Source organism: Camponotus vicinus, unplaced genomic scaffold, assembly GCF_025532165.1.
Source record: "Camponotus vicinus isolate PSW18456_S1 unplaced genomic scaffold, iyCamVici1.0 SCAF_5, whole genome shotgun sequence".
Taxonomy (NCBI): Eukaryota; Metazoa; Arthropoda; class Insecta; order Hymenoptera; family Formicidae; genus Camponotus; species Camponotus vicinus.
In genome coordinates, this window is record NW_028141977.1 from 9,005,771 (window position 1) to 9,021,999 (window position 16,229).

Sequence of the window (16,229 nt, forward strand, 5' to 3'; positions counted from 1 at the left end):
CGATAGTATTTTACGGAATATTCATTATGAATACGAAATTTAGAAAAAATCGTTGCAACCGATAGGTCGATATAAATATCCTAATAAGCATAAATTAAAGAGAAAGATAAGAGTAACAAAACCCATTGCTAGAGCGAATCTAAGTCAATAGATTTTCTATACTAAATCAATATATTTTTGTTAATTTAGCGTAGAACATGTGATGTACTTTCAAATGCTAATTTTTGTGAAAAAACAATGTAAAACAAAAGTTTAAGATCGTTTAAATTCCATTGCTTTTTCTTCTAAAATAATTTTAATTTTTAGTTTATATCTCACTACAAATATATACATGTTTACTTCCTCTAAAAAATACACAATTTCACAATATATTTGCATGTATATATTACACATAAGATATATTTTACATATGTGTGCATCTTCATAATCGAGCTAATCACGAGTGTTCGAAGGCAATTTTACTTATTGACGCGTGCTTGATCAATTGATTTGATCCATAAATTATTCAGCAAGTTGCTCAACAAATATCTCCACGCTTTATATGCATAATGGATTCAATTGCCAATATGACAAACAACAAGCATTCTCATTGATACGAAATCTTCTTGCTGTTATGCCTTTTTCACTAAAAATGATGGTGTGATATTGTTTTATTTTTCCTATTTCGGAAACTAATATGTATCGTGATAAAATAATAGTCATGAGAGTTCGCAAAGGAATTTTTTCTTAACATCATTTCGATTTGAGATACGTTAGATTATCTAAGATATACCGTACGTTGTTATTTATAAATTATATCGACATATGCGTGCTGTTATCGATTCAACGCATATATTACGGATGCAAGTTAGGCACGTAATACATATTCGAGCTCGATGATATATTGAAAGGCGATCACTTTTTATTAGTATACTTTGTTGATACGCAGTTCTTACGATCCACGCGTCCTTCAGTGATTCTTGCAACGTAACCCTGCGTTTTCCATATTTTTCTTCATTCCAACATATTTTTTTGAATATTTTGATCCATTTATCTAACATAATAAGTGATATCGCGGAAATATGCACGGTATGACTCGCTTTACTAGATCGTTATTAATGAGACATCAATCACAGCTATCGATGTAACAGAATCTCTCAAGTAGAAACATCACCGCTTAATTAATGTCCACGTGATAATTAATAAATAGCGTGAATGAATGAATTAATTACCAGCAGGTGCAATCAACTTCTCATGCAAAACACTTGTATGCAGTACCTTTTAATATGAGCTTGTATTGTACTTCTTGTAGATTGTACCAGACAGTTTGCAATGGGCACGAGCGAGCGTTATCACGATTAAAAGAAAAAGTGCCAGCCATGAACTTTCGCTCGCCCCGTTCTTCCTACTCTTTCGATTATCTTGATGCGCATCTTTACATCTTGACGTGAACGCAAATGATGTTCTCTCGCTGTCGATATTCTGATGATTGTCTGTGGCAGTGCAATCGAGAACGACTTTGTGGCGAGTGTATTTTGGAAAAATTAAAAATGCGAAGCTTTTTTCTCTGTCATTTTTTAGACACATCCCTGAAATTACTTTGTTGTAACGAGCAGAATATATAATCCAAATTATTTATGATTTTTTACTGTTACTGATATTATTAATTAGAATCATTAATCGTTTATGGACAATTTTCGATTTGACATAAAATCTTGCAAGATATTTAATTTAGTAAATCAAAATTGCAAGATATTTAATTTAGTAAATCTTCCTCGATTTGACATAAAATCTTGCAAGATATTTAATTTAGTAAATCAATTAGTAAATTAATTTAATTTTAATTTAATTTTAAATTTTTATAATCTAATAATATAATCTTATACGAGTTTTTTAGTCATTAATATCAACGTCATTTTTATTTTCAGTGGTTCATTAGATAAATGGTCATTAGATAAAGCAATATCAATAGTGATATTAACAATTATAACAATATAATTTCGTATAAAAAATAGAATTTTTATCAGTTTTATTCGTCTCATATGTCGTCTCTAAGAATTTGCAATTCACGCAGCAGTCGTGTATAGGAAATATTACATTATATAATTTTAAGCGGATACTTACTGCTAATACTTACATATACATAATGTGCGTTAACTTTATCAAAGCACATCCGGGCTTCTGGTATACAGCGATAAAGTCTGAGATGGTCCAAACTGCATCCGACAGGGATTCAGTTCGAAGGCAAATCGCTAATCCTCGTAACAATGTTCCTCGCCGCATAACAGATCCACCTACCACGGTGCACACCTGTCTCTCTCGCTTCGTCTCTGTCTCCCGTTTCTAACAGCAGCCGTCCACTTCGGATTATGGTAGCCGGCCGCCTACGGATCGTGAGATGATTGGTCGCTCGTACGTATGGGCGATATTAGCATAACACGATCTAATTGATGCTGGTCGGATTATACGACTTTACCTCTGGCTGCCTCGCTGGCCATTGCTGCAACATTTTGCAGATCGAAGCCAAGTCTATGTGCAAAGCGTGTAACTGGTGGACGGGTATACTGCTCGCGTGCGTGTTTACATTTTGTGTCGCGAGCAAAGCGCAAATAATCCGAAAAATGTGAGGAATAAATTTATAGAGCGTTCGTTGATTCCCTTCTTCTTTATAAGAGTTTCTGGATATAAACTCTTGTCGACTAAATTTTCGATTACAATCGAAAGAATAATTTTCTCTGAACCTAACTGATGTAAAAATCGAATGACAAGTTTATAATTGCGTAAAATAATCGACGAGAATTTCTGAGAGAAATATATCGTAATTTTTTAATATATTGCTTCTAAAAGGAATAAAAAGATGATAAAAACAGTTGTGAAATTAATCAGAAATTATGAAAACGTTCGAAATTATTCCATCGAAAATCGGCAGTGATCGATTATTATCGGCCATTCAAAATAATTACGTTAATAATCATCAATGCTGACAGTGACCGTCGTAAAGACTAAACGACTACACTTTCTCTCTCTCTCTCCCTTTCAATTTTTTTCTTCTCTCACTAGGCTACATGGTCAGACAAGTATGCGTGCCATATATTAACATAACACGATCTAATTAGCAGTTGAGAAATCGCTAAGGAATATTACCGATGAAAGCATCGGCAAAACCACGCACCAAAAAACTTGTCTACGTTCTACAAATCAATAGTAGATTAATGATAAGATTGATTGAAGAAACTAGACTCTTATGAGTCTGACTTACTGTCTGTTTAATTGTAAATAATAGCGATCTCTCGTTTTTTTGTTAATACTAATAACGAGTATTGTAACATCGATATCTTTTTTGTTATAAAATGCAAAAACAAGGCACACAGCGATTTTACTTGAATTACATGATCGAATATATATCAATCATGACATGTTATTGGTTGAAATATTGTTACGATATATTATGTGAGAAAAGGGATCGAAAGTATCTAAAAAATCTCGAAAAGTCTCCAGTAATTACGAGAAACTCTTACATTATTTCATAAGCGTCATTATATTTTATTTTATATCCATAATTTCTTTATTTTTATACAAAAAATAATTTTAATATAACACGGATTTTAGTGTATTATAATGTTGAGATAGTGTAATCGCTAGCATAATTTCTAGCATTATAATCATCACGATACAACAAATGTTAAGAAATATGTTGTTGCGTTACAATATCTCGCTTGTTCGCGTCAATTGTTAAATGTCAGGACATCAGTGAATTTACATTTTCACGTATCTCTATAATTGCATCATGACAAACTCAAAGCTGACATGTTCGTCATAGATAACGATGTTTTATAATTATATATTTTATATGTCACACATAATGTATATTGCAAAAGCATATATTTACAAAAGATTATAAAAGACATTATTTATCGGATAAAATAATAAAATGATTGAATAGTATATTATTGTAATTAAATATAATTTATTATATCTTATAATGTGTGTATACATTAGTCGCAGGTGATTATTTTCAACCACTTTTTTTTATTTGCACGTAATTCGATAAATTTGGCGATTGCAATATTTTATACCTTATGAAACACTTGTATATTAAAAATTCCTCCGATCAAATATTTCTTTTCAAAATTGACGAGACACGCGCTCACGTGTGTCTCACGTGTAACCGCGCGCGCGTCAAATACACATACACATAGGTGTAATCACAATCGACTTTAGTCCCGTTAGCTTGAACCCTCTGGACCGGACTCCTGCCTCTGCCTCTTCTGCCATATATATGCGAGTTTAATGCACGCGCGTGTATTCGTGCCGCGAAAAAACAGCACACACATACACACGCGCGCGCGCAACATCGTCCATTAACGTCGTCATCGAATTAACGGTGAATATCATTGTTGAATGCCGCGAATGATCGAAGGCCAGCATGTACGGGCAAAATTTTGCGGACGGACATGCCTGTAATTACAGTTTTAGCAATCAAAATACTGATAAGTGGGTAATTTTCATACAGAGGAAAAATCCCAGTAGCAAGGAAAAGTTTGCTTTTTCGAAATTGTCAAAAAATACGTAGATGTGATAAATAAGAGTTGCGAAAAGGAATCTAATTAAATATTAATCAGATATTAAATATTAATACTCAAAATTTTCCTCCAATAATGTTATTTAAATATCTCTATAATTAACCTTCTATTAATATTTAGCTTTATTAATTAAATTATTATGAAATCTTTCTGTAGGAAAATTATTTTTATAGACAGATATACTTTATTGATTCTCCTTTGTAAACATCATAAGTTTGTAAACATCATAACAAAATTATTTTTTATATTTGATTAAAAATTTTAGAAATTTTTGTCATTTATTAATATTTATTAACACATTTCTTTGTGATATAAAATTTGTGTATGATATTTCAATGATTTTCAATCTATTTTTTAAATTATTGATTTAAATAATTATTATGATGACACATTTCTTTTTCTTTCTCTTTTTCTCTTTGTTTCTTTTTCAAATTACAAAAATAATAATTATAACGCTCTAATTAGATTTAATTGCTTACATTTCATTCGTGATTCGATTTAATAACGCGGATACATATTCTGCAAAATTACAAAATACACCTACCAATACTTTTAATTTGCTCGCCAAAAAACATATGTTCTTTTAGTGTCACCTTTCTTACCATTATCAAGAGAGTCTAAAAAATCTTTACCTTTTATTTAGCGAGAAATGTCCGGATAATTCCGGTTTAGCGCGAGGAGAAAAAAAAGTCACACGAAAAAGATTTCATACTTTCAACAGGATATAAAATTTACAAGGTGCCGCTCGTTTATATCCGCCATAAAGGTGGGATGTCAAACGAGCGACAATTTGGCGACGCGGTAGCTTCACAACACCATCCTCCGTCACTCGTAGACGATCCGTTAACTGAGGTAAAGGCGACGCAAGGAAAAGCGCGGTAACGTGTGGTAAGATAAGGGCGTCATGCGTTGGTTACCGTTGGGTGGCGTTGGATGGTCCGCTTGGAATGCCGTTTAGCGACTTCCCTCTCCTACCATGATCATCCACGAGTTCTCTCTTTTCATCTTCTCTCCCTGCCCCTTTTCTTTTCCTCTCTCGCGTGTCTTTCATACTTGCACGCGTGAGTGCGTCTTCTCGCAATCGCCGATCGTTGTCGAAGTTCCGATCTCGACCCTCTTCTCTTCGATCGACGCTTTGACGCAACGGTGTACTTCATTTTCTGACAGTAATTAGTCACGCCGGGAGGGAAGGGGAAGGAACATTCTTCGTGAAATTTATGCACTTTGTAGGGAGAATTTTACGATTTATTTATGAGCTATTTTTGATCTCGAATTACGTAGAAAGAAATATTGTGTGCAAATTTTTTTCTATTTAATAACGTAATTGTCTTGTCTTGTATATTCAATATTTTCTTATTGAAGGAATATGTGCCTAGAATTATCACGGGGAATCTCAGATTCCCGATTTAATTGCGCTATTAATTTCTGATACGAAAGGAAAACTGTGAAGGTATAAAAATTACGGCGACATAAATCTATGCGAAGTGCAGTTTTGTTGCTCCAAAGATGTGCGATTAGAAATGCAGGAACACTCCCATGTGGAAATTTTCTCGAGAAAGGCCTCAAGCGCGAGCGATTATCGAAAGTTCGAAGTACGATGAAGCGGGATAAAATCCACGATCGTTATCGACGAAAACTGGGATGAAAAATCGCGCGGTGTACAAGTACACGCCGCGCGATGACCTATAAATTTATAATAAGCGATACAGTGTAGACAGATATTAATATATAAAACGACAAAGCGATGCATCAGCACATATTCCGCCTTTCAAGTCTTTTATTTTCCAATAAGAGGACTCGTAATGCGCGTGCATCGTATAAATTTTTCTTTAACGTGGATTAACGGTTAGTAAAGCTAATTTGAATCATCATAAATCTCACATATGAGAAATAGCCATGCGAGATTATTTCAGCCGATGCTTTTGACCGTTTGTACGTGCTAAGTGAGCGGCAAAGAAATGCCGAATGATATTTTTGGATTCAAGATATTCCTCAAAAACGTCTTATTTGGATGTGTTAATTCATCGATTCGTCTTATCCGATATCCGGGGTCGGAGAATGAAAAAAATTCGAAAGAAAAAAGGATCTTGCGAAGATTCGAAACGTACACGCGGTGAATAAACTGGTTCCCAGGGCTCCAGGAAGACATTTTTGTACCGGATGACAACATTGCGGCCGATCGCGACTCTCCGCACTTGACAGTCTATCGACATTTACAATGTTTTGCCGTTTCGTTCTCGCGTCCGAGAGAGGGGAGCTCTCTATTTTTTTTTTCGTCACTGATTTATATTCATGACTTTTTAGCCGCCGAAACGAAAGACGTGATTAATCGAGAGCGATCGCGAGCGCGAGCGCGCGCATATGTCAAATCGAGTACCCATCAACGATCTCGCGGTGATTAACTACCTATGGAGGTATCGAGTTTCTATCTTTCAATTATGAAATAAAAAAATGAGAGTCGGGAAGATTCACGCAACGGCTGGTTTCCGGAACGTATATCGTAATTAATATAAAGATACATTTTCTTCCATAGCGTATCGATAACATGTAGAAAACTTATCATCGCAATCACGTATACGATCTCGATCTTCCTGCTTTATAAATAATTATACGAAGGACCATTTATCATAGTCAAAATAATCGTTTTTTTTTTTATCCATCCAGCATTTATCGACAAAGCTGCGAGAAATATCCTTACTTATATTCTCCTCCTGTGTATTTCTGAAACAGGCATATAATCGAAAATTACAACGCTGTTACATCCTTTCCTACTATGTATCGTTGTTGCGCAAGCAAGGAACGAAACATCGGGACCGCGGATATTTTTTCCTTCGAGGGAGGAGCATCCGGGTTTTATGCAGGAGGAACGCGACGCGCTCATCGGACGTTTAACTTCGGCGTATAACATCATGTGAATGGCTCCTCGCCCCGTAATTACGTTGCAAAATTTACACCGGCATAAATTACGCCCAGAAGTGTCGACGACCCGCAAGCAACGGCTCGTATCGCCGCATACGGCCTTTTTCACCTTGCAAATTAATAGTGACTCCTACCGCTGTGAAAGTTGTTCTCTCTCTCTTTCTCTTTTCCTTTTTCTTCCTCTCGTTACATCTATGAATGAGCGTCAACGGGATATTTTTGCGCGCTTCCAAGTCGGCCACGCCGGCCATTTTATTTTTGCACGAATGACCAATTTAAATAATTTGTTTGGTGGCGAACATTAATCTTGAATCTAAAAACGATAAACTATAGTATTAGCAATGCGCTCCAATTCTATATCTCGCGGCGCGTTAATAAATGTGACATTTATACGATAACGAGTTGCAATGATCGCGTGCGGATAACGTTTACCTTTCTTATCTCGGCTCGCTAGCATAACATTGTTAGCATAAGATGATTTAATAACTGAAAGAAACGTTAGCATGAATTAATGGGAATATGTTCCCGACGAGAGATAGAAAGAGATAGAAATAGAAGAAAAATGACACATTTTTGCAATGCATATGCAGATAGAAAAACAATCTTAATGCAATCGTGCGACATAAGTTTCTTTTTAATTGCACGTACACTCTCTTTCGAATAGTTTCAATCAATAACTTTTTAATGGTAAAAAAATTTACATATTTTTGCAATGCATATGCAAATAGAAAGACAATCTTGAGCAATGCAATCGTGCGACGTAAGTTTCTTTTTAATTGCACGTACACTCTCTTTCGAACAGTTTCAATCAATAATTTTTTAATAGTAAAAAAAGTAAAACTACGTTCCTTTAATGCATTGATTTCTCATTATTGTAATGTAAAATGCGATTTGTTTGTAATTGACGATTGTCACCAAACGAGTGAATAACGTACTCAACTATTCTATAAAATAATGCGGCGATATATTTGCATGCGGAGACCAAACAAATGTGATTCATAGTAAATTTGAATACGTGGAATCTTGATATCTTTTATTTTTAGTAGCTGATGACGAATAACGTTATCCAGAATTTCATTATTTCTTCTTTATTAGCATGATAATTATAATTAATTAGAGAGAGAAAGCGAAAGAGAGAGAGAGATCTAAATTATTAAATTATAATTAAAGGAACTTGAAATAAAAACATGTTATTTATTAATATCTTAATTTTCAGTATTAAATATAGTTTAATTATTTTGTGGATATATATATATATTTTGCACTATATCTCTTAAAAATATTCCATGGAGATATTGATATGACTATATGATATTTTAATACTGAAAATTAAGATATAAATAAATAACGTTTTTACTTCAAGTTTTACTTCAAGTTTTTACTTCCTTTAATGTAACAATTTAGGTTTTTATATCATTAACGATATTTAATATTAAATATAAATATAACATGCTATAGTTTTCAATTATATATATTGTGCGATATATTTCATTTTAAAAACTCTGCCATTACAATCATAATATTAATTCAGTCAAATTAACTCTACTATAAATAACACTGAAATCCATTATTCCTAGATGCGCGTAGCATACAGGAGACAGTACAGCACACCCCTATTTAAACATCCCTAATGTAGACAGACGAGCACGAGGAGCGGGCACGAGACGCGCGTTCCCCGACTCGGCGAACGACGTGCAGCACCGCGCCGACTATATCAACTCCTATTCGCTCGATCGTGGGACGTCCCATCGTCCATCGGATGGTGGGGACGCCGGTGCTAGATCTAGTGCCACGTGGAGGCGCGTACCCTGGGGCGAAATTTCGGTCGTCGGTACGCGTGCACAAACGAGAGACTCTCTCGCTCTCTCTCTCTCTCTCTCTTTCCGCACCACCGTCTTCTCTCCTCCCCGTGTGTTTCTCCTTCTATTTCTCTCTGTCGCTCCTTTGTCGGCGCTGGGACACCCGGCCGAATGGTAGGGCAGGATGCTAAGGTGGTGTTCGCTGTAGGTGGTGGTAGTAGTAGTAGTAACTCTCGGTAAGAGCGCGCCGTAGCACACCTCCCGTTTCGTCCGCGGCCAGTAAACGGCTCTCTTAGGTGTACACTTTCGTACGCTTCGCCGACGTCCCCGTCGCTCAGTCGGTCGGCCGCAACACGACGCTCGATCAGCTGTTCCGGCCGCGAGGAAACCGCGCGAACGCTCCTCTCCTGTCCTGTCCCGCGCGCGAGCTCCCACCTCCCTCGTTCACGGTTTTCCCGATTTTCGTGGATCACGTGCCGATGAATCGCCAGTCGGGGAACACTGAGAATGTGAAGTGTGGGTAGATCATCGTCGGAGGAATCAAATAGAAAGAGTCAAATCTCGTTGCATGGCTCCGTCTTGATCGCGATCAATTTTTTTCGTTTTATTTTATTTATAAAAAAAATCGAGGGAAAATTGATTAATATTTGAGTGCAAATATACTTGGTGTGCGAAAAGATTTCTCGAGAAGAATACTAATCTCTAAAGAGTATCGTGATTAAGCTTGTAGGATCTTGTACGTATCGAAACAATAGTAATCGATGAATGAAATGTTGCGTGTCCTGACTCGGCTAAGATATTACCTCCGTTTTTTTCTCGTTTTTCTCTTTGTAATGTATAAATAATCGCGTTTCTTTAACATTCTAACCGACAGAAATCGTGCTCCGAATGTCTCACGTGTAGAATCACGTGTGTCCCTCGCGTTTCATAAAACGTGTAATCCTTGCTCTAATGCTTTTCTTTTTCACCCCTCCTTTCTATGATCCCTTTTTCGATCCTGTAAATGCTACAACGACGCTCGAAGCCATCGCGTAGTCTTGCAGTGCGAACAGTGTCTCTCGTCACAATTTCGTGATTCAATGTGCTCGTCTCGACGTGGTGTACAGTGTATTTGGTACGCGGATGCGACGGTCGACGAGGAAACGGATGTAGCCCGGGATGCGTTAAAACATTGCGAGAATCGACTTGCGACTGTGCCATGTGTACCGACAAGAGGAGGGATTCGAGTGTTTGAAGTGGTTTTCGGGTGACGTAAATTCTTTTCGGAAGAATACAGTGCGCGTTTTTTCTGCTAAATTCCGGAACCGGCAAACTGGAGATCCTAGGGATGTTCCCGCCGCGCACGGAGGCGCCGACAGCCGACAAGCTGACGCTCTGCTACGCGCCCCACGTTGACATGACCACGGTTATGGAGGTCGAGGTGCGATCTGCTCCAATTTGTTGCATCCCTTGCACGTGGAAAATATCCCCTGTCTTTGAAATTATATGAAGAGTACGCCAGTTTTCTTCCCACAACTTTGTAATTAATCTTGAAATTTTATCGAATTTTTTAATTAAATGCGCAAAAAAGATTTAATTATTTACGCGCACAGTTTTTTCTCCTCCAAGTTATATCCGCGAGGTGCTCCTCGTTCTGCGTTATCGTACAACTGATCATTGTACATAGTTGTTATGTGAATATGGGTCAAAGTGCGTAAATATATGCGGCAATTACCTCTTCGCCACGGTGACTATGCGCAGACACGGCAGTTACGCATTTTTAATTGCACGTGCATTCGCAACGTTAATGAATAGCCTGTCAAACTTTAACTGATATTAATGCAAAGATAACGGTAATTATTGTGTACCCTTTCTCGAGGGCATTAATTTCGCTATTAATATTTTTTTCCCCGTTCTTTACGTTATTTTTCTACTAGTACTTGTCTCCTGCATATGAAATGATTTTCATGTTACACAATTACTTTGTGTCTCCTATTCACTTTTGCTTATTTTTTTTAGAAAAATAAGCGGTTTATTTTCTCTAGGACAATGTATATTTTTATTTCTTTATTTGAACAAGTTTTACCTCTATTATATCGTTTTAATACAAACGATTACGGTTAGTCTCAGGTATATTTGTAAACTCACTATATAGCCAGTAATCGATAATTTAACAAGAATAAAAGACATTTCTAGATATTTCTAATACTTCAAATTTATAACAGGATGTACACATAAATCTCGGATGAATTTTACTTTGCAAACAAATTTATTTTTTATTTGAATTAAATAAGTATTAAACTTTTAGATTTGACAAACGCGGAATATGATAAAATTGTCGACAACACAAGAAAATGTGGTATTAATTTTATTACATTTTCGGTACCGTTACATTTGACAAAACTAACGCTATAAAGTATCCTTCCTTCTGTAATTATATTCAAGATATTCGTGCGGATTGGAATAATCATTAAAAACTCGATGAAAATCTATGCTATAATCCCAGTTTATTTCTCTACGAAATTATGTATTTAAATAATCTAGCACTTTTTAAAATTGTCGACAAAAATGTGTCCGCGACATATTTTTAATTTTTTAATCTAATTAAAATTTCGAGATTATTTCTGCCTAATCGAATTATTTCGTCACACATATGCATATTATGGGCTAATTAATTGTATGCGTGTGTAGTGACGGAGAACATACTTTCTCCCAGCTTATCAACGGTGATCTCAGCAGAAAAGTTCGGCGGTGCTCTTTGCGAAAGAGACTGTTGCTCTTGCGAATTATTCGGCGCGCCCGCGTTACCGATCGTCATACGGAATTTCCATGTCATATGCTTATACGTCAACGATTTCTCCTCCTCGTTCTCGCGTAACAGTATTACGATTGATATCAGTTTATTTGGCAATGAGCCTAAGAGCGCAAGCTACAGCGTGCTAGTTTGTAGGCGTCAGAAAACGTCGTTCAGCAGCGATTCAACTTGATTGCTTAAAGCGAGGAATGAGTACAAGACAAATACGCGTATACGCGATATTTAAAATACGCCTTTTCGACTTTCGACTTTCCTTTCCTGTCTTTAATCACATGTGTATTCATGCTATGTACTTGTGGTGTTCAAATAATCTTTTCTTTCTCGATGAATCTCTGTGATTCGTTATAATTTGTATCCTTGTATATTTTTTAATATATGTATAAAGTGCATATTTTTAATTAAAAGATCCAATCTTTGCAATATTTGCAGTTTAAAATAATGTGCAAATTGAGATTTACGATAAATTTTTTGATTTTTAATGTAAAAATCACAAAGAGCAAACATTATATTTCGTGATGTGTTACAGACATCGGTTTTTAAAGAAATATATTTCTATCATTATAATATAATTTATGTAAAGGAAGTACATTTCCAAAATTACAAATTTCCATATTTTTCAGTAAGCTATTTTACATATCAATGCATTTTACAAAGCCTTAAAATTTTAGCAAATTGTTATTGAAATTTCAAGTTTTCAAAAGTATAATTTTAGAAACTGAAGAATATATATATATATATATATATATATATATATATATATATATATATATATATATATATATTAGGTTGGCCAATAAGTCCGTGCGGTTTTTTTACATGTAAATGATGAATATGATATTTGGAATGATATTTGGAGAACATCTGCAATCTCTCGCGTCGTATAGCGTTTATTGGTATCGATTAACGTCTTTACTTTGTCTTGATCAATCTCAACTGGCCGGCCCGAGCGTGGTGCGTCTTGGATAGAAAAATTTCCGGAACGAAATTTTGCAAACCATTTCTGGCACACACGTTCTTTCACGGCATCCTTACCATATACCGCACATATCTTCATAATTCTTCGCTCGTAGAACTTCTTGTCTTTTTTGTCGAAAAACTGTTTTAAATGCCGTTTGATGTCTTCTTCGAAAGTAAAGCGCCGTCCATTCAAGGAATTTTGTAGGGAGCGAAACATGTGATAGTCCGAAGGAGCAAGGTCTGGAAAATATGGAGGATGCGGTAGGATATCCCAGCCCAGCTCCAATAATTTTTGCCGTGTTTGTAAAGACGTGTCGGAAAAAACCGCACGGACTTATTGGCCAACCCAATATATATATATATATCATTGAGCGTGCCACTCATTTAATCTAAACTGATCATTGATAAAATTTATTTTATACAGAGATTCTAATCTATGTCAAGCATTATTACTTCTAGTAATACTTTGACTTCTGATTCATATGGTAAGAATTCATTTTGAATGAAATGTACATTTAAAAGTGAAATTAAATAATATTAAAAATATTTTATTTTTTATGAAAGAAAATATTTAAATTTTATAAATATCTTTAATCCCTTCAGTGATTAAATTAGGTAAAATAATGATGCACATATATGTTATGAAAATTATATTTTAATTTTAAAGATTATCATATCATAAGAATCAATTGAAATGAACTTTAACAAATTATAAAATTATAAAAAATGCAAAAACATTCAAAAATTTCGAAAAAAATATAAAAAAATGTTAAAAAGAAATGAAATGCAAAGCTCTATCATATCTATCATATCTTTCTCGTACTCATAATATATTTTATAAAATTATTTTATCAGTGTTCTAACTGTGGAAGCAACTAATCAATGTTGATTTTTATTTTTATTCATTGTTCTGAATTTGAAGAATTCCACAAATTCTTATTTTCATACAATGAATCAAAATTTCATTTTCTCACATATTTTTATCTTTTTGCTTGCCATATTCGATTCATCAATTTTGAAAATTTGATAACAAATTCTTATTCAATATTCTTGAAAATTATAGGATACATCACATAATTTTATCGTGTTACGTATTTCTATCTTTTTGTTCGCCATATTGTATTCGCCATTTTAAATGTTGAGGATTTAATAAGAAATTTTTATTTAGTAAATTATCATTCGCACTATTATTTTGCAAATTTGTGAAACAATTTATCCTGCTTATTTTTGGTCCGCTTTAATGAATAAGCTTCCATACTGAAGGTGCTAATTCTGTAAAGAGAGAACTGTACATAAAATTATATTACACAGAATGATTCTCGGACACGAGAAATCTTGTGTTGAAACATATTTTGTCCATATTTGGCTCCCATGTTTATATACATACATGAGAGTAATATAATTCTGAAATATCTTTATATATTTATAGAGTGAGAAAAGTATACGTAATATTTTTTACAAAATCATTTACACACTCAAACAAATAAATGAAATATATTGAACAATTTGTAATTTCATTTCTCGACTTTTATGTTATTATTATAACCGCGAGCAATAAATAAAATTTGCAATAAAGAAATCCGCGCTTTCGAGCACTAGTCGTACTTATATCACGGTAGGCCCTACGGCGAGCGTTCGCCATGCGGTAATATTTAAAGGTCAATTACGGGAAAGATAGATGCGCATATCTTCGTGTTTCATCATCCTTAACAAATCTCGAGGAATTCAATTCTCTACGGAAGGGTGAGTGCCCCCTGCTCGCTCCTAACAAATTTGAAGGGATTCGATGCGCTCAGCGCCGCACACGCCTTCTTAGATATGCAGATGCATAAGGGCATAACATCGTGAAGGTTAAAACTAGCGGTTGGCCCTTTCGCGGCTTATAGAGACGTATCGAGATCGTATCGCGATGAACGAGACCTAATGCGATGCGCCGGTCTCAATGCGATGCGGCAAGAGCCTCTCTTTCCGATATCCCCGAGACACATAATATCCCCGAGTGTGTGCGATATCATCTGCGAGAGTATGTAATACCGTGCAATCGAGAACTCGCATCGCGAGATTACGCGGATCAGACTAAATGTGCGAGAAAATATGTAGTCGATGGATCGAGATTCACGGATCTTATAATTACGGAAAGATATTATCGAGTATATTCTTCGTATGTGATTTTCCACAGGCAGATCTCTAAATAAATTTTTCCATCGAGCACTCACTTATTCGAGTATCGAAAATATTTTTTTGATATTTTGCATATTCGATTTATTTAACAGAAAAATGAAACGTTATATAGACCAATAAAAGTTTTCAAACATTACAGGTATAAACTGCAACTGCCAATATTATTTTAACCAGAAATATCGCAAAAATTACATGAAAGAAATCTAGATATATTTTTATTGATATTATTAATATTATTCGTAAAATAAAAATGTATTATTTATAAACTAATAAATGCCGATCTTTCGAATTGCTTTACCGACTTATTATCACGCCATAGAAACATAATTAGAAAATGACAAAGAGAACAATGTGCATTATTTAAGGGGATTGGCGAGAGAAGAATAGACATCAATTATTAAATTATTTATATAGTTATTTTTCTCTCTATTTCATAGGAAACTTAGATATTAATTAACGAATATTAAAAGAGCATCAATGATAATCTAGACAAATATACAAATTGCCGCAAGAACCTTTCAGCTTTGAGATTTAGCCAAGACACACCTGCATTTTATCTATAAACTGTTTGTACACGTACCGATTATCGTAAGATTTGCATAGTTTTCGTGCTTGTATCCTCTTTTTATCAATCTGTATGATAATCGATACCCTTGTTATGTGATAAGTTTTGGAATTGATTTAGTCTGCTCATCGATATTATTAAAGTGATTAAGATTATTTATAAACACAGTAGATATGTATATGATTAATTATGTCAGGAAATTTTAAAATTACACAATTGCAATTTTCATTACTAATTCTATGATGTTAGCAGTAATGCTAATTACACACACACACACACACACACACACACACACACATTATGTGTATATATTACTAACAAGTGTATTTAAATAGTTTTGATAATTATTATATTAAATAAGTATTTGTGGATTTTGGATTGTTTGATGTTTCTTTTATCTTAAATATGCCATGATTAGGCAAAACAGTTAACAAACTAATCGTAAACATAAA

General features: G+C 34.7%; 1 protein-coding gene and 1 long non-coding RNA gene across 3 annotated transcripts in view; one reads left to right on the forward strand and one right to left on the reverse strand.

The window, feature by feature from the left end:
• LOC145972248 (uncharacterized) overlaps positions 1-8,614 on the reverse strand; it is a 35,564-nt gene extending 26,950 nt beyond the window's left edge. Inside the window, exons 1-2 of the long non-coding RNA XR_014439110.1 lie at positions 2,117-8,614; positions 1,258-1,568 (exon numbers count right to left, since the gene is read on the reverse strand). This is a non-coding gene — a long non-coding RNA (uncharacterized LOC145972248). The remainder of the gene's footprint in view (positions 1-1,257; positions 1,569-2,116) is intronic.
• The window catches only part of Tfap-2 (transcription factor AP-2), an 81,380-nt gene that overhangs the window by 15,970 nt on the left and 49,181 nt on the right, over positions 1-16,229 (forward strand). Inside the window, exon 1 of one of the 2 annotated variants that reach the window (XM_083100689.1) lies at positions 9,513-10,700. The exons of the other annotated variant lie outside the window; for it this stretch is intronic. Coding sequence (XP_082956815.1) covers positions 10,608-10,700 — 93 coding nt within the window. The 5' untranslated portion in view covers positions 9,513-10,607. Of the gene's footprint in view, positions 1-9,512; positions 10,701-16,229 lie in introns of those variants that run through there. 2 annotated transcript variants of the gene reach the window in all.